We start from the raw sequence: 25,911 nt of genomic DNA, 5'->3' as shown, positions 1-25,911 counted from the left end.
CCATAAATAGAAAGCAGGATATGGCAAAGGCAATAAAACTTACAACTACCGTTACGAAGGAGATGCATATAATGATGTTGGTTTTTTTTGTTTTTTTTGGCTTTGTCATAATCAATATCTGTGCTTTTTTTGTAGTAAATCTGATCTTTTGTATCTCATTTTAGCAAAAAAGTACCGAAAGGTTACTGGCAAAGAAATTTACTCTGATACGTTAGAAAGCACACCAATGCTCGAGAAGGAAAAGTTTCCACAGGAGTTTTTTCCAGAGGTATGTATGGATGATGTTTGTATATATTCTCTTGCTATTGCCCTATGTCTCCTTAAGCCAATGCAGTCGCATGAACAGAGGTTTTTAAAGAGGCTTTAACTAGATTTGCCTCATTTATTGCACCATTATTGCACGACTGCAGTATATTTAAGAATGCCTTGGCATGATATTTTCTATATGTTAAATTATAGATTTTATTTTGCCTTTTAGGGTCTGAAAGTAGTAAAAATAAACCTTAAGGGTTTTAAAGTCAGCCACATTGTTTGAGCAGAGAATTTTTAAATAATCAGAGAGAGTAAACTCCCCTGGGTCAAGATTAAAGCCCACAGATGACTCGCATGGAGGCCGGGTGATCTATGTTGAAGAGCAAAACCAACACTCCTCAGTTCCGGGTCCAGCTTCAGGCCATGCTTTCATTTTCTGTTCTCCTCCACATTACATTTATCAGGCTACTTGTACCCTCCCTGGGAGCCTCCACAAGCAGTCAGTGCGCTTTGGTGTGTCTTTCTTCGCAACTTAGATTTTAGGATGCCTCGAGCCCAGGCCACACTTATTCAACATAATTTGGTACAAAATAGTAAACCTTGCTCTCCCACTTACTAAGAAATATACTGAGTCCCATTGGTCTGCATCTATCATAGATCCCGCCTCGGTCCCCGCAGCTGTGTGCTGTTTGAGTGGAGGGCGTGGAGACCTGCACCAGAACGCGCAGGGCGGTTCCGGCACCACATGGGGCGGAGCTGATTTCAAGCTCCGCTTCCTATATATGCCATGTGCCCAAGAACACGCAGCGGGCGCGCCCGTGGCGCCCCGAAGGCAAGCCCGTCTGCGCCCGTCCGCGCCTGGCCCGGGCCCAGCAGCGGTCACTATGCCCGAATTGACCCAATAAAACGCCGTAGCTGGTCCAGAGAAAGTCTCTTAGACCGTAGACCTATATTAGCTGACAACCACACGAGATACAACCCTACGCTAGCCCAGCAAAGCTATACTTGCCCTAACTGCCACTTTTCCTTGCACCCTTCGATACGCAATACATGCAGGGATACCAGAGAGAGCCGCCGTCTCACCCCTCCGCGTGAATTAAAGGCTTGCCTAATCAACTGCCGTTCCCTGCCTAAACATGCTAGTGACATCTGGCTCTCCCTTACAATGAATGCTTGGGACCTGATGTTCCTCACGGAAACTTGGACTAAAGAGTCCTCGCACCCTGACATCGCCCTAGCTGTCCCTCCAAACTATCAATTTGTTGGGCTTAATAGATCTGGGTCAAAGGCAGGGGGAGGAATAGCTACTATTCTTAGATCCCATTGGATAATCTCTTCTAGAAAACTAGACAATCTGGATCCCATTGAAGCTATGTATTTTTGCATTTCCGAGGCAGCTCTCCTTATCTGTGCAGGGGTACTTATCTACAACCCACCTAGCACTCCCCCCATCTATACCACAGAATTACTGTCGAGGCTAGCTGACCTCTCACTAAAACATCTTCACTTTACTGTCCTGGGGGATTTTAACCTACATGTAGATGACAGTAATTGTGCAAAGGCATGTTCCTTGGTAGAAACCATGGAGGGTATCAACCTTCTGCAGAAAGTTGTGGGCCCCACACACTCCGCTGGGCACACGTTAAACCTTATTTTCACAAATTTACCCGGCCTTTCCACCTTGGCCCCTCTCCCTGTGACTTGGTCGGACACTTCATTATCCCTTTTAATCTAAAACTCGCCACTATTGCGACCCCAGTCTATAGGTTAGAGAGGACAGGTAGAAAGTGGTTCAAAGTAACGTTGGAGGAGCTTGAGCCTGCTTTAGCCAAGCTTAAATGGCAACCCTCCTCGAACCTAAATGAGGACGTTGCTAATCTAAATCAATACATCACTACGGCCATTGAAAACATTGGCCCCCTCACTACCCTTTCTTCAGCCAGAACCAAGCCTTCTGCTCCCTGGTTCTCCCAGCTGCTGCGGGAAGAAAAAAGTAAATGTAAAAAGCTTGAACGCCTCTGGCGTCGTACCTATGACCTAGCTGCCAAAATAACGTACAGAGGGGCACTAAAAAATTTCCACAAACTCAAACAAACTGCCATGAGGGAATACTTTGCCAGTAAAATTAAATCTGCAGATAATTGTGCCAAGGCACTCTTCCAAGTAGTAAAAGATTTCACCAACCCTGCTGCCCTTCTGCATAAGACAGAGCCCTGTCAAGAACTCTGTGATAAATTATCCAATTTCTTTCATGAGAAAATTACTCTCATTTATGCCTCTTTTAATACAGCGCATAACCCTGATACAGAAGACACACACCCCACCGATCTCATGCCCAAGGACAAGAGGCTTAGGACGTTCAAATACATCACCTTAGATACTGCACTGAATAAACTCCATTTATGTAAATCAGGCTCGCCCCTAGATCCGATGCCTGCTCAAGTTTTTTCCACAGTTGCTCCGGCGATTGTGCAACCTCTCCTATCGATATGGAACTCCTCTCTCGTATCAGGTCAGTTTCCGGAGACTTGGAAGCAGGCAATTCTCATCCCCCTTTTAAAGAAACCCGACGCGGACCCTGCTGTTCTCAGTAACTACCGCCCGATATCCCTGTTACCAAAACCTGCCATAATTCTGGAAAAAATAGTACAGGAACAACTATCGGACTATATTGAAAGCCATGATCTGTTACAAGATTCGCAATCCGGTTTTAGGACCGGCTATAGCACGGAGACAGCACTTCTAGAGGTGGCGGAGACCGTGCGGGAGACTGTGGACCGGGGAGAGGTAGCCATGCTTGTGCTCCTCGACTTGTCTGCAGCCTTCGATATGGTCTCCCATGCCATCCTCCTGAACAGACTCCGTGAGATGGGGATCTGCGGCACCCCTCTAGCCTGGATTATTTCCTTTCTTACAGACCGCACACAACAAGTCTGGTGCCGCCCTTTCTGGTCCAAAGACAGGAAACCTCTTGGCTGTGGGGTGCCCCAAGGATCTGCCCTGAGCCCCCTCTTTTTTAACATTTACGTTGCACCCCTAGCAAAGGTAATTGAGTCTCTGGGGGTAAGAGTGATATCGTATGCTCACGATACTCAGCTTATTTTCTCTCTTAAAGATCACTCGCCCTCAGGTTTTGACAACTTTAGAACCTGTCTTTCCAATATCGTGGCTTGGATGACTTCAAACACGTTAAAACTTAACACGGACAAGACTGAGGTCTTATTTTTTAATCAAATGATTCCCTTGCCCCCCGCCATTTGGTGGCCTGTGGAACTCAACCCACCACCTTCCCCGGTAAGGGTGGCCCGCAATCTTGGAGTTCAATTCGATAATGACTTATCTTTCAAAACCCAGATTCAGAAAGTCTCCTCGGCATGCTTTGGGAAACTTCATATGCTAAGAAAAATCTCCCCCTTTCTCCCTAAGGAAGCATTGAAGACAGTGACACATGCCCTAATCACGTCGCACTTAGATTAGGCGAACAGTCTATATGTGGGACTACCTGCCTACCTTCTTCACAGACTGCAGATAGTGCAGAACGCCGCTGCCAGGCTAATCTGCAAAGTCCCCTATCGACACTCGATCTCCCCCCACTTGAAGAAATTGCATTGGTTACCGATCACTGCTCGCGTTAAATTTAAGGCCCTGGTACTAGCTTTTAGAGCTCTCAACGGAAAAGGCCCAAAATACCTGAGACACAGACTAAAACCAGTCCACTCCTCTCTTAATCTTAGGTCGAACCACCTTCACCTTCTGTCAACCCCCCGATTTCGTTTCGCGAGAAAGGGAGGCAGAGCCTTCACAGTGGCAGTATCAAAACTGTGGAACTCTCTGCCCATCAGCCTTAGGACTATTGACACTGAATCTCAGTTCAGGGGCAAATTGAAAACCTTCCTATTTTCAGGCTACTAATTCCTGCCCCCTTGACCTGCATTCCTCAGCGCCGGGACACCCCCGTTGGGGGTAGCTGTGCGCTTAATAAATGTCTATAATAATAAATAATAATAATAATCTAAATAAAGTCTAAACCCAGAAACACCAGCCATCAGACACGAAGAGCAGGATAAAGCCACGCTTCGTTTCACAGTAACAGTGGACTCGCCCATGAAGCCGGTCATAAAAGCCATGATGTACCACTCGATGCCCACAGTGAAACCAGTGGCATGGCTAGGTTGCACTGGTCCCTAGTGCAAGCAAAGTAACTGGGCCCCCGTACTAAGGTGACATTTCAGTTTGTCAGATGCCCTCGGCACTCCTCAACCACCCTCGATCGTCTGCATCTGCATCAGAACTCACTACCATTCTCATACACACACTACTGTATCTCCACTTCCTGCACTGTGTTTGCGCAATTCATACCATAACCCTAAAAATCATTACCAAAGCCAATAGGGTTGACCCTTGTAAAGTGCATGCACTCTTAGACATGAAATAGAGGGACCCCATACTCACACTGCTGCACTCTCATAGAATCACCCCTCACACTGCTGCACTCTCATAGACTCATCCCTCACACTGCTGCACTCTCATAGACTCATCCCTCACACTGCTGCACTCTCATAGACTCATCCCTCACACTGCTGCACTCTCATAGACTCATCCCTCACACTGCTGCACTCTCATAGACTCCTCCCTTACACTGCACTCACATAGGCATATGCCTCACTCTGAACTCACACAGGCACACATTTCAACCTGTAGACCACACATGCCTGACTTTGCACTCACTCAGACACGACGTTCCACCTATAGACAACTTACCCTGCATTCACAAAAGACAATGTTAATCTTACATTCACACAGGCACATCCCTCACCGGGCACGAGCAAGACATGGTGGCTATACTGCACACTGCTCACACACAGGTACACCACCCACTAGGAAGCAGCAGAGTTTAGAACTTGACTCAGAGTAGCATGGCAAAGTAGCCCGAGGCTTATTTAGGGAAGGTGCTGTGAGCTAGGGACTCAGAATACAGCAACACAACAAACAACACTTAACAATTCACTGTCTAGTCAGTGCTTTTTCTGATAAAAAATGAAAAATACTTTATTACACATTCTACTTAGAATGGCTGGTGGAAATGTCTATGCCCATGACACTCACTAGAGGGCCTCTCAAACAACAGGAGGAAGGCACTAGAAAAAGGTCTTGCAAGTTAGGTAATGCCATAAATATATCTTGGACCCCCTGTGCTGGAAGCACCTTTAATTGTCTAGACACACCAGCAAGCCATATATCTGGGGTCAGACTCCAAGAAGCAAAATGTACTGAGGCAACTGCGAGGCTCTGCGAAGGCCACATTGAACGCACATAGAATAGCCGAGCAGTGTGCATGCTCACTTTTATAAATTGAGAGTGCACCTTTTAGCCCTGGTTGCCTGACGCCATCAGAGGTCAAAGGAGAACTTGTATGCCCACGCAGTATGGGGGCTTCTAAAGACAAGACAGTAACATTAACCACTTCTTCAGCCTTACAGGTGGAGGGCAGACGATGACAGTTACCGAAAGTACATTGCTTATTTAAGATAGAGTGCTGGAACTGGGAAAACTATTGATTTGAGGGTTGTTATTTTAATATTAAGCTAACAAAATTCACAGGTAACTTTAAACAACTTCATGGGTTGGCTAGTGCACAATTCTTCCTTATTGAAACCAGAAGCAGAAATAGTTATTCTTCTGAGAACCAAGGAAACAGTCCAGAATCTTAGGAAACAAGATGTTGCTCCCCAGAGTTAGACATTGAGAGCGGGGGAACTCGAGTAACTGTTATGCACAGAACTGCAGTAGAGATGGGTGAGCCAACAAATTAACAGGGAGAGCTGAGTTAAGGTTTTCTAGACTGTAAGAGCCTGTCCTGGCTCTAAAAGCACAGGCATAGCCATGGGAACATTTTGCATGGAAATTGTGCAGAAAATATTCCGCAAAAACATGATAGTGTCTTAACATTTTTAAAAAGCATATTTATTTCACACGCCTTTTACCTCAGTACATCAGATGATATCACTGCATTGAGAGGCGTCTATTAAACGTGATAGTTTTTAAAGGTGAACTTAGAAAAATTCAGCCCCACTCCAATGACAATATCATTCATGAACTAAGAGGCAAATCAGTTGTCATGTGCACCCTATATGTGAATTAGATTCTTATTTTACAAGGGGCAACATTACAGTCAATTAAGTCAAACACAAGAAAGATTGTGTACAGCACACATCCTCACCTACTTCAAGATTTTCTCAATTGCAGTCAGTAAATAAAAATAGGAGGCATAATAAAATCTAATAATTGCACATCATCACACAATTTGGTCAGCTGGGCAAACCAAGATTGATTCCATGTTTTCTGTTCTCACATTGTGTGATCCAACCGCTAGATTTGTATACCTTTCTTGCTCTTGTTTGACACCATAGTTTAATGCTTTGCCTTTCATTCTCGGTGCATGAGGTTCAAGTGGGGGTAGCAAGCAGAATCTGCAAGAAAACTCAGTTCATTTTGGGATAGAGGGCTCAAGAAGACCTCAAGATGAACCAGAGCCTAGCATCTAGCTCGAGCCTTCAGTAGCTCACCCACCTCTATACTTTACTCTGGGTATTCTGGGCCTGAAATAAAACCTAGATGCTGCTGCTGCAAGTGTTACACCTGTTTTGCATGTGAGGATATTTTAGCTTCTACTGTTGATGTCCATCTTGTACCTGTGCTGCATGAGCGGAACTTATGCTGTGGCCAATTGCTGCACATTATGTGTGTTTACACACATAGTCTTGTACGGATGCTGCAGATCGTGTCCATTTTCTGTGCATACGAAGGAAGCTTGTATTGTTTCTGACCAGATCGGTATGTGCTCTATGGGTGTGAGGGAAACGTACTTCTGCCTGGTGCTGTACTTGTTTTGCATGTGAAAATCTTATTATGAGTGTGAGTCAAGCTCGCACTCATACACACTAGGGCTCAATTTGTAAATAGATAAGTGTCAGGGCCCTTGTCTGGAGGCCACTGCGTCTTTCACCACCAGGGCCGGACTGGGAACAGAAACCGGCCTTGGCAAACTACTCAGCTGCCCTCCCCCCCTCCGCCCCTGGGAGGAGGGGGAGTGCAGCCGAGCAGTTTGCGAGGGCCCGTTTCAGCCGTTTTGTTTTACCGGGGGCCAATATTGCTGAACCCCTGTAACAAAACCGCACCCCACCCTAGCGACCTACCGGGAAACGCCTGGTGCCCGCTATGGCCAGTCCGGCCCTGTTCACCACCCATTGCCCTTGCAAGCGCTGCCAATGACAGTACCACCATAACTACTAACCATCGTACATTTACAAGTGTGACATTTTAGACTATTCCAGGGCACCAGAGCTATAAGAATGGCTTGGATAGCAGGTTGTAGTAATTTTCAAAGTACATTGATTCATGAAACAAATGCTGTTGTGCTGATCTCTAAATTAGACAAACAGTGCCACCATGAGGCACCCTGCCATAAGTGCTGGTGTTGACAATTAAGTGCCTGTGCAGAGCACCGGAAACCACCTGCTCAAATTAAGCACTGCCCCAGTGTTGTTCCTTTCACTTGTACCAAATCTAAAATGCTGCTTGTCCATTGTATCTAAGAGATGTGTTAAATGGAGCTGCCCAGTGCCACACTAGTTCCATATCCTTAAAGGAAGCTTGCAGTGGCCCTTCAAGACAACACTTGTTCCATGTCCTAGAAGGAAGCTTGCACTGGCTGGCACTCCAGTACCACACATGTTCCAAGTCTTCAAAGGAAACTTGCACTGGTCTTGCAGTATCACAGTTGTTCCATATCTTTGAAGCAAGCTTGCACAAGCCCTCAATACAACATTTGTTCCATGTCTTAGAAGGAAGCTTGCACTGGCTGGCAATGCAGTACCACACTTGTTTCAAGTTTTTAAAGGAAACCTGGTCTGGTCCTACAGTATCACACTTGTTCCATGTCTTTCTGGAGAAACTGTGATGCTCTTGACCAGTGCTGTATGTCTTATGAATGTGAGCCAAAGGCACCCCTGCGCTCCTGCTCCCTGTGCTCTATCTATTTCTGTATGTTTTAGGTCTGAACAAAAGATTGTTTAAGCTCCCTCAACCACCTCATGTTTTCTCAAAAATAATACATCATCTTGCATAGATAAACTAGGCTTTAGGTAAGCCCACTTCAGGTATTCATCAGACAGAATGCCGTTCACATATTAGTTCAGCCCCTCAGAACAGCTTCCACAAAATTGGGCAGCAGATCAGCCATCTTCAGCCATTGGGTTTGTTGTCAATGTTTGGTTCTAGCTAGTAGAAGATCGCTGGTCTTTTGGATGTCTGGTAGTTTAAGTAACAGCATTTTGACCGCTTACTCTATGTTACTCTACATCCAGAGAAATCCAATTTCATGAGATCTGGCTTTCAGTTCATCCCCTAGCAGCTCACCTGAAAATACAGACTAATGCTAGTTGAGCAATAAGAGTGGCAGCTGCTTTGCCATCATTTTTACTGGACTTCAACTTTCTTATGCAAAGCCCCAGACATCACTACTGCAAGCTTCAATATCATGCACCATCTTGAAAGAGTATTCTACACACACTATCATTCTTTACTTTTCCACAGAGGAAGGCCAGTACAAAGCTTTACTTCAAAAAAGTTTCTATTGGAGCATATGCCTTCCACACTTAGTTGGCTTATTTTTTCTTTTGTTTTCTTTCTTTGAAAAAAAAATATTTTAGCATATGGCTGCAACACAAAGAAGATCACCACCTTGTTTTTAGAAGGCAAGTGGGATTTTTTTTATGCCAAGTGTCTTTCCAGAAAAAGTCCGCAAAGATCAGACTGACATCATCTGCAGTGATGGTCCAAATTTGGCTTATGGAAGATAACATAACATCAATAGACATTCACATTTAGGTTTCAGTGTAGCTTACTTCAAAATCTGAATTAAATTAGTGGACCGATGAACCAAATACTTAGCCTGTGTTTCCTATGTTTAAATATTATGGTGACAGCCAGATAAAATATATCACAAAGGAGGTCTAGAGGAGGCTTAGAGACCTTAGCAAGAGTTGGCTCCCCTTTAGATAGTACAACTGACTTTTGATCAATGCACCCTCATGTTGTGTTTGGCTAATGAGGGGCATTATATTTTTAAGGGTCAGATTTATGGCTTGCTGGTGTGTCTAGACAATTAAAGGTGCTTCCAGCACAGGTGGTCCAAGATATGTTTATGGCATTACCTAACTTGCAAGACCCTTTCCTAGTGCCTTCCTCCTGTTGTTTGAGAGGCCCTCTAGGGAGTGTCACGGGCATAGACATTTCCACCAGCCATTCTAAGTAGAATATTAGAATATTTTTCCTTTTTTATCAGAAAAAACACTGACTAGACAGTGAATTGTTAAGTGTTGTTTGTTGTGTTGCTGGGTTCTGAGTCTCTAGCTCACAGCACCTTCCCTTAATAAGCCTCGGGCTGCTTTGCCATACTACTCTGAGTCAAGTTCTAAACTCTGCTGCTTCCTAGTGAGTGGTGTACCTGTGTGGGAGTAGTGTGCTTGAATGAGTGCAGTATAGCCACCATGTTTTGCTTGTGTGAATGTAAGATTAACATTGTCTTTTGTGAGTGCAGGGTAAGTTGTCTATAGGTGGAAAGTTGTTCCTGTGTGAGTGCAGAGTCAGGCATATGTGGTCTACAGGTTGAAATGTGTGCCTGTCACAGGCATGGACATTTCCACCAGCCATTCTAAGTAGAATGTGTAATAAAGTATTTTTCCTTCAGAAAAAGCACTGACTAGACAGTGAATTGTTAAGTGTTGTTTGTTGTGTTGCTGAGTTCTGAGTCTCTAGCTCACAGCACCTTCCCTAAATACGCCTCGGGCTGCTTTGCCTTGCTACTCTGTGAGTCAAGTTCTAAAAAGGGGTACTTCATTCCCAGTTGGGGTGTCTCCAGTTAGATTGTCTAAGGACATTAGTGGCGAAAGACCTCAGCTGTACCCACTGTAGCCCTGTACCGCATGTCCATACTGAAGTCGCCTAACCAACATTTCTTGAAGTTATCTAATGAATTGTGCTTAGATCCATGCATTATACCGGTACCATTTCAGAAAACCATAGTTTCCAGAAATTCTCATCCTTGTCTACCCAATTATTTTTTATCATCATCCATTCGAAGTTTGCCACTTATATGATTTTGTTTTGCCTTTCTTGATATGTGGGGCTTGAAACATGGTTCAGTTGTATTGTGTGCAATGGTGAATTTTTGTGATTTATCGATCAACCCTCAAAAATGAAGACATTTCCCTGTTATTGTCTTGCTTAATTTTATCTTAAAGAAAATGAAAACCTTTTTACCAGAAGTTTATCAACTTAAGGCAGCTTGTGAACATCTAACCATGCCATAGCTTTTTTATTAGACCTTCAGGGCAGTGACGTTTTGCATTATTAGCAAAGAGTGTGAACAATGCGCATATGATATATAAATCATTCAATTAAATAAGTGCTGGTGCCTATCAAGTAGACTTGAGTGATTTTAACATTAATTCAAGTGAACATTACCAAGATGTATCTACCCCAATACCCCCCATACCCCCCCCCCCCCTCCCCCGGTTCTTCAGTTTTGCTGGGAAAGTGATAACTCTGTGAAAGAATTTATACTGTTGTCAACATTTGCTTTGGATCTTATAACATGATGATAGTTGAAAATATGAATACTTAGATAATTTTCTTGTGACACGTTCTTCTAGTTGTGTTTACTGTGTGTTGCTCCTTAAACACAACCTGTTACACGAATAGAGCCGTGCTGCCATCAAACGAATGCTCTTTTTGCTGAAACACCTAATCTGTACTGTAGTCACAGAAACTGTTGTCATTGTTTCTGACCTTGGCTCAATTCATCAATGCCTCGGAAGTACTGCTTTTTATAGATTTCAATTTACAATACCAGAGCACATGGTAGACAGCAGCTGCCTTTAAGGTCTTCATTTAATCAGTGACAAAGATTTTGTTTTTGTGAGAGGCAGTGTTTTGAAGAAAGGAGATGAGGTTAGAAGCATTGAACGAGTTATCCAAATAATGGAAGCCACACTGTCATTCTGCCTCTGAAATGATGCAAGCAGCACATTAACCTCTAATGTTCTCTGACCTTAGCTCTAACCCTTTAAGTCATATGGTGACTTGTATCCCTTTTTAAAAGCTTGTGAATGCCTTGCAAATAGAGCCTCCTCATGGAAGATGACACCTTTCCTAGTCTCTTTCAGAGGATTACTTATGCTCAGAGTAGACGTGTTTCATTCTGTACTCATGGACAGGTTTTTATATAGTAAGTGCTTACAGAAAAAAAAAATATTTCTGGAAAAGTATTGAAAGTGAAAGGTGATTGCACCATAGAAAGACCTGGGAAAGGAGCTGAAGACCACAAGGCAACAACCTATTTATTTTTCGAAAAATGCCAATGATTGTATTTATTTGTAAATCGTAAATCATACTCTCTTATACCGTAAGGTCTCAAGGCGCTTGCTTTGGGAACCCGTCCTGGTCTTTCCCTGCGAGATTACCCCTACTGGGCATCCCCAAGGTGAAGACCAGGCATCCCATCGCGGTGGGGCCGTAGTTGAGATTAAGCAAGCTTAATGCCCAGAGTTGCAGAGTGTGAACCCACGATTAGAGTAGACACCGAGGCGAGAATTATCGAGTCCGTGGACATTATGAGCTCAAGTCCCTGCCACATCGGGAATTGAACCCTGGTCCCGGGTCTGACCTCTGCATCAGGGTCTGCCTCCTCTAACCGGTGAGCCACACTTCTCCACAATTTGTATGGTTTTGTGAAGCCCTATCCTGGCCCTGAGCAGGGTCAGATGGTTGTACATAGGTTGATATGCTCAGCGCAGTGACAGTGTGGTAAAGTAAATACATAATTAGAAATACAACACACTGTGTGAAACTATAAAATACTTCACTCCTAAACAGTAGTGTGCCATCATGGGACAGTATAGACATGTGATAACTAAAGAAAGTCCATAAACAATTTTAGTGGCACATCTCATGTTGGCGTGCCCACGCGAAGGCAAGTAACTGACCTGCAGTGGGAAGATTGGAAATCGACATTTTGAGACACAGGTGGTGTGCATTGCAGGGCTGCTTGTGGCATGAGATTTGCCATAGTAAAGCTATGGAATGTGGACAACTGGTCTGCTCATTTCTTATTAGGGTGATTTTTTTTTTTTTTTTTTTAAAGTAAGGCTTTATGATTTGTGGGTTTCTCACAGTGGTTTCTATATGGACTGGTCTAATTAGAACCAGAATGCTAACTCTGGTATGCTGCTTAATACTATTTGATGTGCCCACTTCATTGTTGAACCTTCACATTGGTATCTATCAGTTGATGGAACAGGCATCATTACTTATGTTAGAGCAAGTTTTAGCAAAATTCTTAAAGTGGTACTGGTCAGTGCTGCAATTGAGTAGTTTGCTGCATAGCATAATAGGCAGAAAAAAATTAATATTTGCATGCTACAGGGTTTGGATATTTATTGCATAGCAAGAGAAAGTGATCTATGATTCGACAGGACATTTGAAATATATTTGGCCACAATTGCACTTTTAAGGCATTTTGATTCACTTTAGGGAGCTCAGATTCCCATTTTGATTCACTGTAGGGAGCTCGCCTTCCCTCTAGCAAGCTTTTAACCCTGCAATATATCACATGACAAGAAACTCATTATTTTTTATTGAGAGGTGCTCTAGTATCTTAACACAAAACATAGTATTTTGTTATGTTTATTTCTATTGAATATGAGCTGCAGTGAGAAGCGAGCAGATTATACAGCTGCTGTAATGGCACTTATGAAAATTAGCATAATTTACAAACATATGCAGGGCTAATTGGTCTCGACTTTGAAACCTTTTGGCTTTTCCAATGCTTGATGCTAACCTGCAAATCCACGCTAATCTGCAGCGGCCATTCTAGAACGGCATTTTGTCAAATATTACAAAATGTATGAAATGATGACCATTGTGGAGCATGTGCACCCAGATCGCTATCCTGAATTCATTTTGAAATATTTTAACAAAATACCAGGCCAAAATGACTGCCGTTAATGTGCACATATCTGTGACAGCCATGTTAGAGCAACATTTTTTTTTAAATATTACAAAATGCATCAGAAGATAGCACAGTGGAGGTGTGCATACACGTGGTGGCCATTTTTCATGTATTTTGTTTTACTTAGATAATTTCCATTCAAAGATGTCCACAGAGGGAGTGTGAGCTTCATGAGTAGCCATTTTTAATGGCTGCCTTTTAGAAATGGGGTCACTGATTGACTGGGGTGTAAGCCCTGCTCAAGCAGCAACCACAATCCCAGTCAGGGTAAAGCACAAGCATGCCGTAAGTTAACCCCTGCTCAGCCCCTGGTGGCTTGGCACAGAGCAGCCAGGCTTAACCTAGAGGCAAAATGCAAAGTATTTGTGCAACACTTCAAACAGCAAAGCAGTGAAAACACCACCCAAAAAGATCCAACACCAGGATAGAAAAATAAACCTTAATTTAATAAACAAAAGAAGAAGAACACGACTAAAATAAATGGAATCAATAGAACTGGAGTTATGAATTTTTAAAGAATAAACTGTAAAAAGCACCTAAAAGAATAAAGCGCCAACCTGAGTTATCTGGTCACGCTGGTCCGGGTCAAGGTCAAATGTTCAGACCAGCCACGATGAAGCGTGGGTCAGACACAGTCCCAGATTAGTCCCGTTGAAGGTTTACCTTCTCAAGTTTTGTGCCAAGAGTCCCATTCGCTTTGAACAAGGACGCCGGAAGCAAAGAGACCTTCGTGGGTGGCAGTCCACATGGTGCGAGGAGTAGGCCTGGCATTGTGAATGGGCAAGATTGGAGCATTGAGGTGGTGGTTCTCCGCAACGTTGATGCTTGCTGTGCGAGGAGACTGGGATTGCAGCGGCTCGCGCTGATTTTCCGTGTGAGTGACATTGTCTCAGTACGAACTGTCATGTTCGGAAAGGACCGAAAAGCTTGAATTTAAGAGCTCAAGAACAACACTGAGTGTCCAGGGCCTGAGGGAAAACTCTTGGGGTCAGAAACTCGCTAAAGACGTGTCCAGGAGCTATTGGGGAGCCTGTTATGTCCTTGAGGCTCAGATCAGGAGGCCAGCAGACTAGCCCTTTGAGTCACTCTGCCTTCCTGAGTTCAAGATGGAGTGGCAGGTCCAGATCTTCTTCCCCAGACAAGAGGGCATCAGGCAATAAGTCCTCCCAACAGGGCAGCAGCTCCTTCAGAGTAGTAATTCAGCAGAGCGGCAGTCCTTATAGCAGTACAGCCTTCTTTCTGGCAGAATATCCACAGGCCCAGAAGTGTACTGAAGCGGTGTTGTCTGAGATCCTTCTTTTATACACTGGTGCCATGGTTCTGGAAAGTAAGAGATGTTTCTAGACAGTGTCTTTGAAGGGCATGGATTTCCCTTCCTGCCCCTACACTTGCTCCAAGCTCGTTGAAGTGACAATGCAGGGTTGTTAAACCCTGTGTATGAAAACAGTGCACAGCCTATTCAGGTGTAAATGATGTTAGGCCCAGTTCCACCATCCCATCCTGCCAGTAATGGCCCATCCAGTCACATTTAAGCTTCCATTGTATGTGGCTGTCTAGGGGGAATACACAAAGCTCAACTGTCAACTACACCCAGTTATGTGACTAGAGACAGGCTGCAGGTTCCAAATCGCCAAGGCTAGATAATGGCAACTTTTTTTCTAAAAGTGGTATTTTCTGAATTGCAATTTAAAATCCGGCTTCACCATAAGCTAGGATTTTAATTTGTAATTCCAGAGACATCAAACTTGAAGGGGTTATCTCTTCCCATCTAGCAATTCCACTTCTAAAATGTAATAAGGCATCTCCAAATGTATTTTGCAGCTTTTGATACTGTGTCACATAAGATCTTGTTGAACAGACTACAAGGAGTGGGCATTAGAGGCCAGGCGCTTGCATGGCTGGAGAGTTTCCTATCTGGGCGTACACAATCTGTCAGCTTGGGCCCCTATCATTCCATCACTAGGGAGCTCACCAAAGGGGTGCCACAGGGCTCATGCCTAAGCCCCACATTGTTCAATGTGTATGTGGCCCCCCTTGCTGAGATTGTGAGGAAGTACGGATTCACACCAGTGTTGTATGCCGACGACACCCAACTCCTCTTCCCTTTCCATGCCCTCAATGCTAATGTTAGGGAAAACTTTGCGGAAGGCATGAGGGCCATCTCTAACTGGATGGCCTCCAACTACCTCCAGTGCAACGTCGGGAAGACAGAGGTGATGCTTTTCGGTAAAGCTAGCATGCTCTGGTCTCCCGACTGGTGGCCCCAAGACCTGGGACCTGTACCTTCCCCAAAGTCTACTATAAAAAACCTAGGAGTGAAACTGGATCAAAACCTAACCCTAAAGGATCACGCGAACGTGATTGCTGGAGCCTGTTTCCATACCATTGGCTTACTCAGACGTGTCTTCCCTCTTTTACCTGACATCTATAGGAAGACACTGGTACAGACCCTTGTAATAAGTCGTCTTGACTATTGCAATGGGCTCCTGATACTAGCCAATGAGGATGCCATCAATAGGCTGCAGGTGGTCCAGAACACGGCGGCCAGACTGATTCTGAACGCCCCCCCTAGAACTCCTTCTGGACCCCTGTTGAGAGAACTTCACTGGCTCCCGGTACGCCAACGGATCAAATTCAAGATCTGTTGTACTGTCCACAGATGCCTTTTTGGAAATGGCCCCAGCTACCTAGCCCAACTATTTCATCCTTATAGACCGGAACGTGATCTACGGTCCAGCAACCAGCTCCTGCTTAATTCTCCTTTCATTAAAAAGACCAGACAAGGTGGCCGCGCCCTCTCCTCAGTGGGGCCAACTCTGTGGAACAATCTGCCTCTTAGCCTCAGACAGATCTCCCACCACCTTACATTCAGGAAAGCACTAAAGACCAATCTGTTCACTGCTTTATAAGCCTTCCACCTCCTCACTACGCATTATCAGTTCACCGGTACTGCTGCTATTCAGTCACCTGTGCTTGCGGCCATAGCGCGGAGATAACCCTTGGGTTCGATTCTGGCGCTCTATAAGCATTTAAATAAATAAAATAAATTCTATGTGAGAGACAGGTTTTGCAGTAGTGAAAAACTAATGTAAGAGTTTTTTTTTCTCAGGACATGTAAAACTTAAATGTTTATGTCCTGCATTTAAAATACTTTGCACCCTGACCTCTGGGCTGTCCAGGGTCTTCCATAGGGATGACTTATATGTACTATAAGGGTTTATTTTCCGGGTTGAAATGGCACTTAAAAACTGCACACACACAGGCTCTGCAATGGCAGGCATGAGATGTTTAAAAGGCCACCCTGCATGCCATGAGTAGCGATCATGAAATGGTCATAACACAATTTGAAGGCAGCTAATAATGCAGCAGGCTGTAGAAACATTTAAAAAAGAAGTGACTGCTGGGCAAGAAGACACTGGGTGGTGGGAGGGGAAGTGCGGTGGAAGGGGAGGATAGGGATTAGGGATAGGTAGGAACAGAAAATAGTCTATCCATCACACTCGAAAGCAAGATCTGGCATAAGTAATGAAGGAGATCTCATGCAATCAGAACATTATGATGCCTAAATACTACTAGGACCGACAAATACAAGAAAATTGTGGAAAGTTATAAAATCAGGAGCATGGAGGGTAGACAGACAACACAGCTATCTAATCATGAGCGAAGGGCTATTCAATTATACACTCTAAGTATATGTTATGTATTGGAAACAAAAGATGGGAGCAGCAGACAGCTAAAGTTGTCTGTAGCAGTGACCTTAAAAACTGGATTTTTTGCATTCATGGCAGTCAATTACACAAAACAGAGAGCCCTGAATACTGTGTTATATATATGCCACTATATGAAATATTTTAATAGAAAATAACTCCTCAGGCGAGTTAGGATCCAGCTGAAAATAGCTTGAATGACACATAAGGCCCTTCACCATAATAATTTAGTCTACCTGGCCAATTAACTGGAACTGTCTGGGGGTAGTCATTCCTTTAGCACTAACTCACTATTGCTGAAACCACAGAAGCTCAACAAAAAGAAAACGTATAACCGCTCCTTCTCCGGCTTAGCCCCAAAAATATGGAACACACTGCTGCCTGTAATCAGGACAAACCCCTCGACTTGGCTTTTGATGAGTAAATTACTGCAATAATAATCCTGAGGTACTCAGCTGGACTATTTTCATGTAGACACTTCTGGATCCTGAATCTACCTAACCAATTGTTACATTGCATTTGTTTTATTGCTTGCTTATTCCAGATTACGGACTTACTCTATATGTATGACTTGTATGCTATTTGAACAGCGGTCTGATACCCTGACAGGTCATATTTGCACTATATAAAACTCCTCAAATAAAATAAATATCACTGCCTTGCTGAGAAAGACACACATTCGTCTTGCAGGTGAGGACAGAGATACTGTTCTTATCCTAGGTCTGAGTTATTTTCCATTTTGTTATGTTGATACATTGGATCATGAAGAGTGTCGCTCAACAAAGCCCATTCATTGGTAGGGCCTTATAAATGTTTGGACTGAAGCCATGGGTGGTTCTCAGCATTAAATCATTGTTTGCTTTTGTAACAGAATAGCTTCCTTGATTGTTTTTCTCCACTCAATGTGCTGTGTGCCTAATTATCAACTGTATTTGGTCACAGGAATGCACCATGTATGAATCAACATAGTGTACTGTTTACACAATTCTTCAGCTTCTCATATCTTTGGATATGATTGTTGGTCTATTGTTGTAGGAAAGTGGGTTTCTGTTGCAGTAACCCCCCCCACACACGTTTTGCCAGATGTCTGATGCACTTTGACTTGATGTGCCCTGGGTCCCTGCCACGCAGGTTCCCAGGGCCTGTGTTTTTTCTCAAAATTGCACCTTTGTACCCCCAATTGGCACCTCTCTGGCCAAAGGTAAGTCCCTTGTAAAAGGTGCCATGGTTACCAAGGGCACTGTGACCAGGGGAGGCCTCTAAGGGCTGAAGCACATATTGTGCCACCCTTAAGAGGCCATGTACCTTAACACACACACACTCTGCCATTGAAGGCTGTGTGTTTTGGTGCAGAAAAAAGTGAGTCGACATGGCACAAATCTGTGTGCCATGCCTGCAACCCACACCCTATGATATAGGTAAGACATCCCTCTAACTAGGAGCACTGTCACACTGGTGAGGGTACAGTTGCATGAACACTATACCTCTACAGTGTCTAAGTCCATTGTAAGTGCAGTAAAGCCACAGAGAGTATATGGTCCGGGAGTTTGTCATTTCGAACTCCAAAGCACCATAATGGATTTCCTGAATTCTGGTTGAAAACTTCTCAGCATAATAAACCTAAACTAATGCTAGTGTGGAATTTATTATACAATGCACTCAGAGGGTATCTTAGAGATGCCCCTGAAAAACAACCAGCCTCTGGTGAGTTCCCTGGTTGATTAACACCAGCCTGCCACCACAAGACAGTTTTCTGGATCCCTGGGGTAGGAGCCTTGTCTCCCTGAGCCCAGAAACAAAGCCTTTCCTGGGCGGAGGTGTTAAGACCTCCCCCAAGTCAGAAAGAGCCATCTGTGGCAGTGGAGTTTCAAAGGCCTTGCCGCCTATGCAACACAACCTCCAGCCTCTCTTGCTATCAAGAGCAGGCCCCTATTCTGTCTCATCCCCTTTTCGGTGGGAAGACAGGCTTGAAAATTAGAACAGCCCAGAAGGTGTGCCCACCTCTGCCAATCCCACCCTCAGGTGGGGGAGGCATTGTGAAGCTCACTCTTCAGTGCCTACCATCTTGCAGATGGCAGGCACTCTCCAATCATGATTAGGGATTGTGCCCACTCCCCCACATGGGGTGAGTACACCAAGGGTGTAGTCACCCTAAGATCAGTAGCCCTTTGGCAACTAACCTGAGACCCCTAACACGCCCCTAAATACAGTTTTTAGGAGGCAACACTGCACCCAGTAGGCCGATTCCTGCAACCTAGGATGAAGAAGGATAAAAGAAGACGCCCATCATAGGAGGCTGCAGAAAAGAACTGACTCGGCCCCAGCCCTACTGGTCCGTCTGCAGTTTCCAGAGATCCTGTGCCAAAAGTCAACTTGTCCTGCAACCAGTGACCACCAGAACCACTGGGAGGGCTGACTGCCTTCAACAAGGACTAGACCTCTTGTGAACATCGGCTCTGTTCAAGAGAATCTCCAAAGAAAGACTCCGAGCCTGCTGAGGACAAAGAAACACGACGCCTGGAACCACCACTGCATCCGTTGCCCATGGCCCGAGTCCGAGTGGCTCACTGGTCCCAGTGAGGTCTCCAGCGCTCCAGAATCCGAGTCCACTGTGGGTTGTCCCTGATGTCGCCTGCACCCGCTGCACGCAGACCCCTCCCCCCCCAACTGTGAGTGGCCCTGTAAGGTGAAATCCGACCACAAAAGGCACTCCTGCCTCCAGCCGCCCTGTAGAAGAGAACCTGAGGTGCACCTACATCCCGAGCCCTCCAACTTACCTGTCCAACTGTTGGTTTCTCCTGGAACACTTCCTGGACCAAGCCTGCAGCCAAAATCCAAACCTGGCAACTCCCATTCAAAACAACAGGTCACCCGATGCCAAATTAGCACTCTGCACCCGGCCGCCCCTGTGCTGTTTTGGGTGCCCCTTGTGTGCTAACTCAGATCCCCCTTTGCCTTGAGCTAAACCCTAGGAGCTTTGCTCCCACATCCAAGTGGCGTGCCTGTGCGCAGCCACCAACCGGAGGCCCCCGTACCCTCTATTGAATAACATTGGGTCTCAGCACTCTGCACCCGGCTTCCCCAGTGCCGCTGAGAGTGCTCTTTCAGTGCATCCTTGACCCTGGTGGAACCCTTGTTCTAACCCCAGAAACTCAACTCACAAGACCGATTACTTACCTTTAAAACAACAACCTCTGTTTCTCCCATAGGATTGCATTGACTGTTCTCCTATGAAAAAGGTCTAAGTGTGGAGTTGAAAATTGTATGAAAAACTAAACAAGTGTGTTTTGATGAAAAATGGAATTACTTACCTTTGTTTAGGAAATGTCCCAGTGTGGTATCTAATCAGCAAAAAACAGTGTTCACAAGGAACTCGATTACCAAAATATGATACAATCTCTGCAACAGGATGTAGCTTGCTTGAATAAATCAAAAACACAAAGACAAATATACAATAGGACCCTAATTAAATTTAGTCGAACAAATTTGTATAGATTTGAATTCAGAAAACCCACATGACAATGTCTCAAAGCCGCACTCACTTCAGCCGAAATGAGTTTAGTTTATTTTGCATGTATAATAAGCATGAATATCAAAGGCAGCTTTCCAAAAATGTATTCTAAATATTTACACTATAAGCAGTTTATACGTGATTCAGTGAACCCCAGTGAAGTGACCATAACCTAACAGTGCTGTACAAAATAGGTGAAAGAAGGAAAAATTGGTTATTGGTGGTAACGAAAAAGGGGAACTCTTCACAATTATGATATAATAATTTGTATATGTATTTTTGTTTGGCTGAAGTGAGTATGGCTTTGAGACATTGTCGTGTGGGTTGTACAAATTTGTTTGACTGAATTTAATTAAGGTCCTATTGTCTATTTGTCTTTATCATTTTGATCTATTCAAGCAATCTACACCTTCTTGCAGAGATTATATCACGTTTTGGTAAATGAGTTCCTTGTGAACACTGTTTTTTGCTGATTAGCAAGACCCAGTTCGCAACAACATATGGGTCGCTCTTGTCTTCTGTAAATATTGATTTCCAGTGTGGTATTTAGGCTTACCACACTGAGTAGAAGAAGTAATCTGAAAAAGTAATCTAAAAAGTAATTTCAAAGTAACTGCACAGTAACTTTAACTGTTTCTGAACATTTGGCCTATCTGTAACAAAGTCAACTACATTCAACTGCATTATTCTTGAAAAGTGCTATTTTACTAACCTGTAAGAAGTCCTGTTTGGTTCTAAAATAAAATACAACTTGGAAATATTTTTATATAAAACAATTGGTCAGAGTTCAGTCATTGAGTGTGTGAAATCATTTCTTGCCTGAGTGTCTACAATAAATGCTTAACACTACCCTCTGATAAAGCCTTACTTCTCGCCCACACTACCACAAATAGAGAATAAGGTATTAACTAATTTTACCTCTGTAAGGCTTTGGGGACCCCCTGGACTTTGTGCACACAATACCTTAATTTGGTGTAGTTATACAGTGCCAGCTTCCTACAGTTGTTCTTGGTCCTCAGTATGCATGGCAGTTTGTATGAATAATTTGAAAATGAGTGATACCTTTATACTATAAAGGCCTGCCAACATCAGAATATGTTTCACAGTGTGGTCATACTAGGAGAAGGTGCCAGGCCTTTTTGCGGGCGAGGCAACAGAGAGTGGGACTTTGGACCTTGGCTGTGCCACACCTAGCCTCCCCGTAGCAAGAAGGAACTCATCTGGAGCCTACTCCATATCCTGGGGGGTGGGATCTTAGATGGAACCAAGCTGTCCAGAGCGTTCATCTGAGGTGAAAACCCATTTCATGTTTCCACCACCTGTGTGATAGTGCCTTTTCTTCGGGAGGTCGTGTGATTATGGAAGAAACTGTGTCTCACGACGGCACAGTGCGAATTGGCAAGCATAATCATTTCAGTTCATTTCTGGAGAAAGGCTTCCTTCTTGCTCTGCATTTATAGTTTCAATGTTTGCAAAAGAAGTTGTGCACAGGTAGAATAAATTATTATAATGACAAATTAGACCAACTATCTCACTGTTGGTTTTATCTCGGACCTCCCACCAGTGACACTGCCTGATGAAGAAACGGTGCATAGAATAGTTGTCTCTCTTTAAACATAGATTTTGATTATATCATTTTTACCTTAATTATATAAAAAACAGTCTGCCTAAACTGACTGGGCTTTTATCCGCCGGGTTGTAATGCTCAGATAGAGAGGGATTACAGAAAGTTAAACGACTGTTGAGACTGTTTTACCTACCTGCCTAGTCATTTCTGCCTGTATATCCAGTGGGCCCTTAAGTAGATGGGATCTCCAGCCTCAAAGAAGAGTCTAATGGAAACCCACTGGTGCTCTCTGCATATATTGCAAAAGGCTTGTCTTATCTCAGGCCATGTATACCAGGTCATCTCTGAAGATATGATACTAAATCAGTATTTTATGCTGTCAGAACTCAGAGTGGCTCTTGTTATGAATGGAAGCACTCTCATGGAAACAGACACCCACTGGTGGTAGTAGGCAACACCTGCTGTCAATGGACTTCAGCCAATGACAGACACCACTAGCCATGTGGGATTGTGTGTACTGGATAAAAGCTTCTCTTATCTCATCCCCTCTTGCCAGCTATTCCATCCACAGATAATGCAATCCTTTATGGTTCTCTCATTGCATAAGATTCAACCTAATTCCTTTATAGTTAGCAATATTTACTTAGCCCTGGACTGTTATTCTCTGTGGTATTTTCTCTCTCACAAATGTGAATCAGGAATATTATTAGCTGGCCATGAAAGCTAAGTATAGAAGGTCCCTCTTCTAAGGACTTGTTTCCCTTCCTCTTCCTGCACATTTCACTTGTTCCCAGTCCTCATCCGAGCATCTCACCCATGTCTCTTCCATCCTCTCTTCTCTCTTCCTCAGGGGTCAGGTGTAACACGGCCCTCAAATAAATAGTAGAGTGGGGTCAGTGTGATGCAGTTTAAACGAGTGGTGCTTTCCACACTATAGTGCCCGTCGCCATGTTTGCAGTGTGGTGATGCTCACTGTCTGGCTTGTGCTTTTACACCCCCGAACCGCTACCAAACCTGACCCAGTCCTCCTCCTCCATGACAGCCCACTTACCCCCGGCACTTGCCTGAGACCATGGCCCTCCAGGGTTATAGTGTCACAAGTTGCAGCGTTGTCCTGCCCTCTGGTAACCCCTTGGCTTGACCGCAAGGCAGCGGTTGTTTGCCTCTCTGTGTTCCTGGTTCTCCTCTCTCGTTTCTGGTCCAGGCAGCTTCTCTGCTGTGCCATCCTTCCCGCCGTTTTCCTCCTCATCCTTCAAGGCATTGAGGAAGCATTTGTTCCACGTTGTCCAGCCTTCTCCACGTGATTGATCGCTCTCGGGCCACCGAATGACCACACACTCTCCGTATCCTCCTTTATTTTTGCCACTGACATGGATGTTATAAATTGTGGGTTGTACTGCGCACTCGGTTCTTCTTAAGTAATCCCTGATTTCAACAGATTTTAATCTTTTCTAACTGGGCGTGCTAGGTCGGGAGGAGGGCGCTAACCTGTAGATCAAAAGTGCTTAGTAGGTGATAGGTTATCACTGACCCTTCCTGCACTGCGGGTGCTAACCATTTAGGTTGGCTACTATGTTTAAATTGTTTTATGTGTTTATCCTTTCAAATAATACATCTTAAGAAAACTTTTTTGCAATGTTATGAATATTTTCTTCATTTATTTGCATTGCACACATTTCTATACATTATTTTGCTTTTCACATAAAAAAATTCTTATTCTCCTTTAACCCCTTCGCTGCGGCGGCAATTCCGCCGCAGTGCTAGGGGCGGTGCCGGGGCCGAGCAGCGCTCGCATGCTCGTGACGGAGCCGCTCCGTCACGAGCCGCGGTTGAGCTGTGCTCGTGACGGAGCGGTTCCGTCATGGCCCGCCCGCTCAATAGAACGCGCGCGCAGGCGCAAAATCAGCGCCGCGCAGGCGCGGCGGCAGGGCCATGACGGAACCGCTCCGTCATGAGCACAGCTCAGCCGATGCTCATGACGGAGCGGCTCCGTCATGAGCATGGGAGGGGTTAACAATCAACACAAAATTACATTTTCACAAAATGATTTGTTTTATACTGTTGTTAATCCCAAGGCATTTCGAGATCTTCAGATCTCTTCTTCAGGGGAACTGTAATGTGAAAAAAATACATGTCAAGTTCATCAAAGAAACAAATAGGATCGATACAGCATTAAAAATAATAATTCATATCAATTTCATCACAGTCATAGTTAATCAGAATTCAGAAAGTAGAAATAGGATGTACACCAGATAAACTGAGTGAGGGTGTAACTGACATCTGTAGAATGGTGTCACACTAAAATTGATACCACTAGTGCTTAGGCTAACCATTTGAGAAATAAATTCACAGTAAATAGCGAATTTAGAAAAAAATTGCTTACCAGCAGCAAAAGACAGAAATGCTTTCAATACTAGATGGGGTCCTACTGGCCCCTCTGATGTTAGTAGCGCAGAGCTGAAAACAAGAAACATAATCATAACCACTATTCAAAGTATCAAAACGAATAACATTAGTTGCTCAGGGAAATCTTCAGCAATATTGAGCACATAACTGAGTCAGAAGTGGGACATACCTGAAACTATGCGATGAAAAGTACGACAAAATATCAGCCAGATTCAACAGAATTCCTATAACGAGAGTACAAAGCAAAAGCTACTACACTGCGTATTGATTCTAACATGCACTGAACGAGTGTAAAACAGTCAAAATGCCAACAATACCTTTTGTTCTTAGCGCTAGTATGAGCTGATAGTAGCCACAAATACAACGACACCGTATCCTGAAATAAACCTAAACAAGCTGTAAATAGAAACGTCTACCGGGCTAAAAATCTTGATAAACTGCGGATAACTCAAAGTTGAGTTATTTACCTGTTCGGCTTGAACAAAGATAATCTCGCTAATTGTTCGGTACTCGGGACGCCGATGCTAGCAAACCGGATGTGTTTAAGGAGTTGATAGAAATAGAAAGAGGACCGGCGTGAGACACACGATCTCATGTCGGCCATTTTTACACGAATAGAAGTTCTGCAAGAAAGTATAAAGATGCGGCCATGGTTGACTAGTTTAAACGCGGCTCGTAAACCTTACTGAGACCCAATATAAATAGTTCTTAATTCTCTATTTAAGTCAACATACAATGTCGTGAACAGAATGATAGATCGATTTCACTGATAATAGTCAAGGAAAAAAAGGAGTGGTAAAAAAAAAAAAAGAGTCATATCTGGGTGTGAAGGAAAAATAAGTTATTATAGACACTTCCTAAAAGGTGGACGAAACACCTAAGATGTTATCCCTTGGTAGTCGTCTTCGTGCAATAAATAGAAGAGGAGAAACAGTGATGGTTGTCGAGGGCAGTAAATATTAAAGTATCAAATGACCGGCTAATGTGTACTCTATCTAAAATTACTTAGAATATGCATCAACAGATACCCACAAGACAAAGTATTTACATATTCATTACATATTTACCTGACATGGATGACCACATGACGCCAGCCTGGTGTGCTGCCACCCTCCTCCTGTTGGAAATTGGTGGTGGCCATCTTGGATTTCTCAGGTGTATCAGGCGCTAGACTACAGTAATATTTCATGTGGTATAGTGATCCAAACCGTACTATGGTAATTAGGTCGAGCTTACCAGACCGCACAAGCTGTGTTGTGTAGTTCCTACTAATCTGTGGGATCTGCGCATTGCTTGGATAACTTAAACTAGGGGCTTGGTGCCAAGACTGATCCCGGACACCCCTGCAGGATATGTTGGCCTATAGACAAGCTAACTCACAGTGTCAACATAAGCC

The 25,911-nt window shown here is 44.1% G+C and overlaps 1 protein-coding gene across 1 annotated transcript in view; it reads left to right on the top strand.

The window, feature by feature from the left end:
- Positions 1-25,911, top strand: part of INPP5A (inositol polyphosphate-5-phosphatase A) — a 1,335,101-nt gene that overhangs the window by 554,820 nt on the left and 754,370 nt on the right. The window contains exon 6 of the mRNA XM_086919541.1: positions 165-268. Within this exon, the coding sequence (XP_086775667.1) occupies positions 165-268 (104 nt within the window). The remainder of the gene's footprint in view (positions 1-164; positions 269-25,911) is intronic.

This window comes from Lissotriton vulgaris, chromosome 5 (assembly GCF_964263255.1).
Source record: "Lissotriton vulgaris chromosome 5, aLisVul1.2, whole genome shotgun sequence".
NCBI lineage: Eukaryota > Metazoa > Chordata > Amphibia > Caudata > Salamandridae > Lissotriton > Lissotriton vulgaris.
Note: the sequence above shows the minus strand (reverse complement) of the source record. Positions and strands in the feature narration are given on the sequence as shown.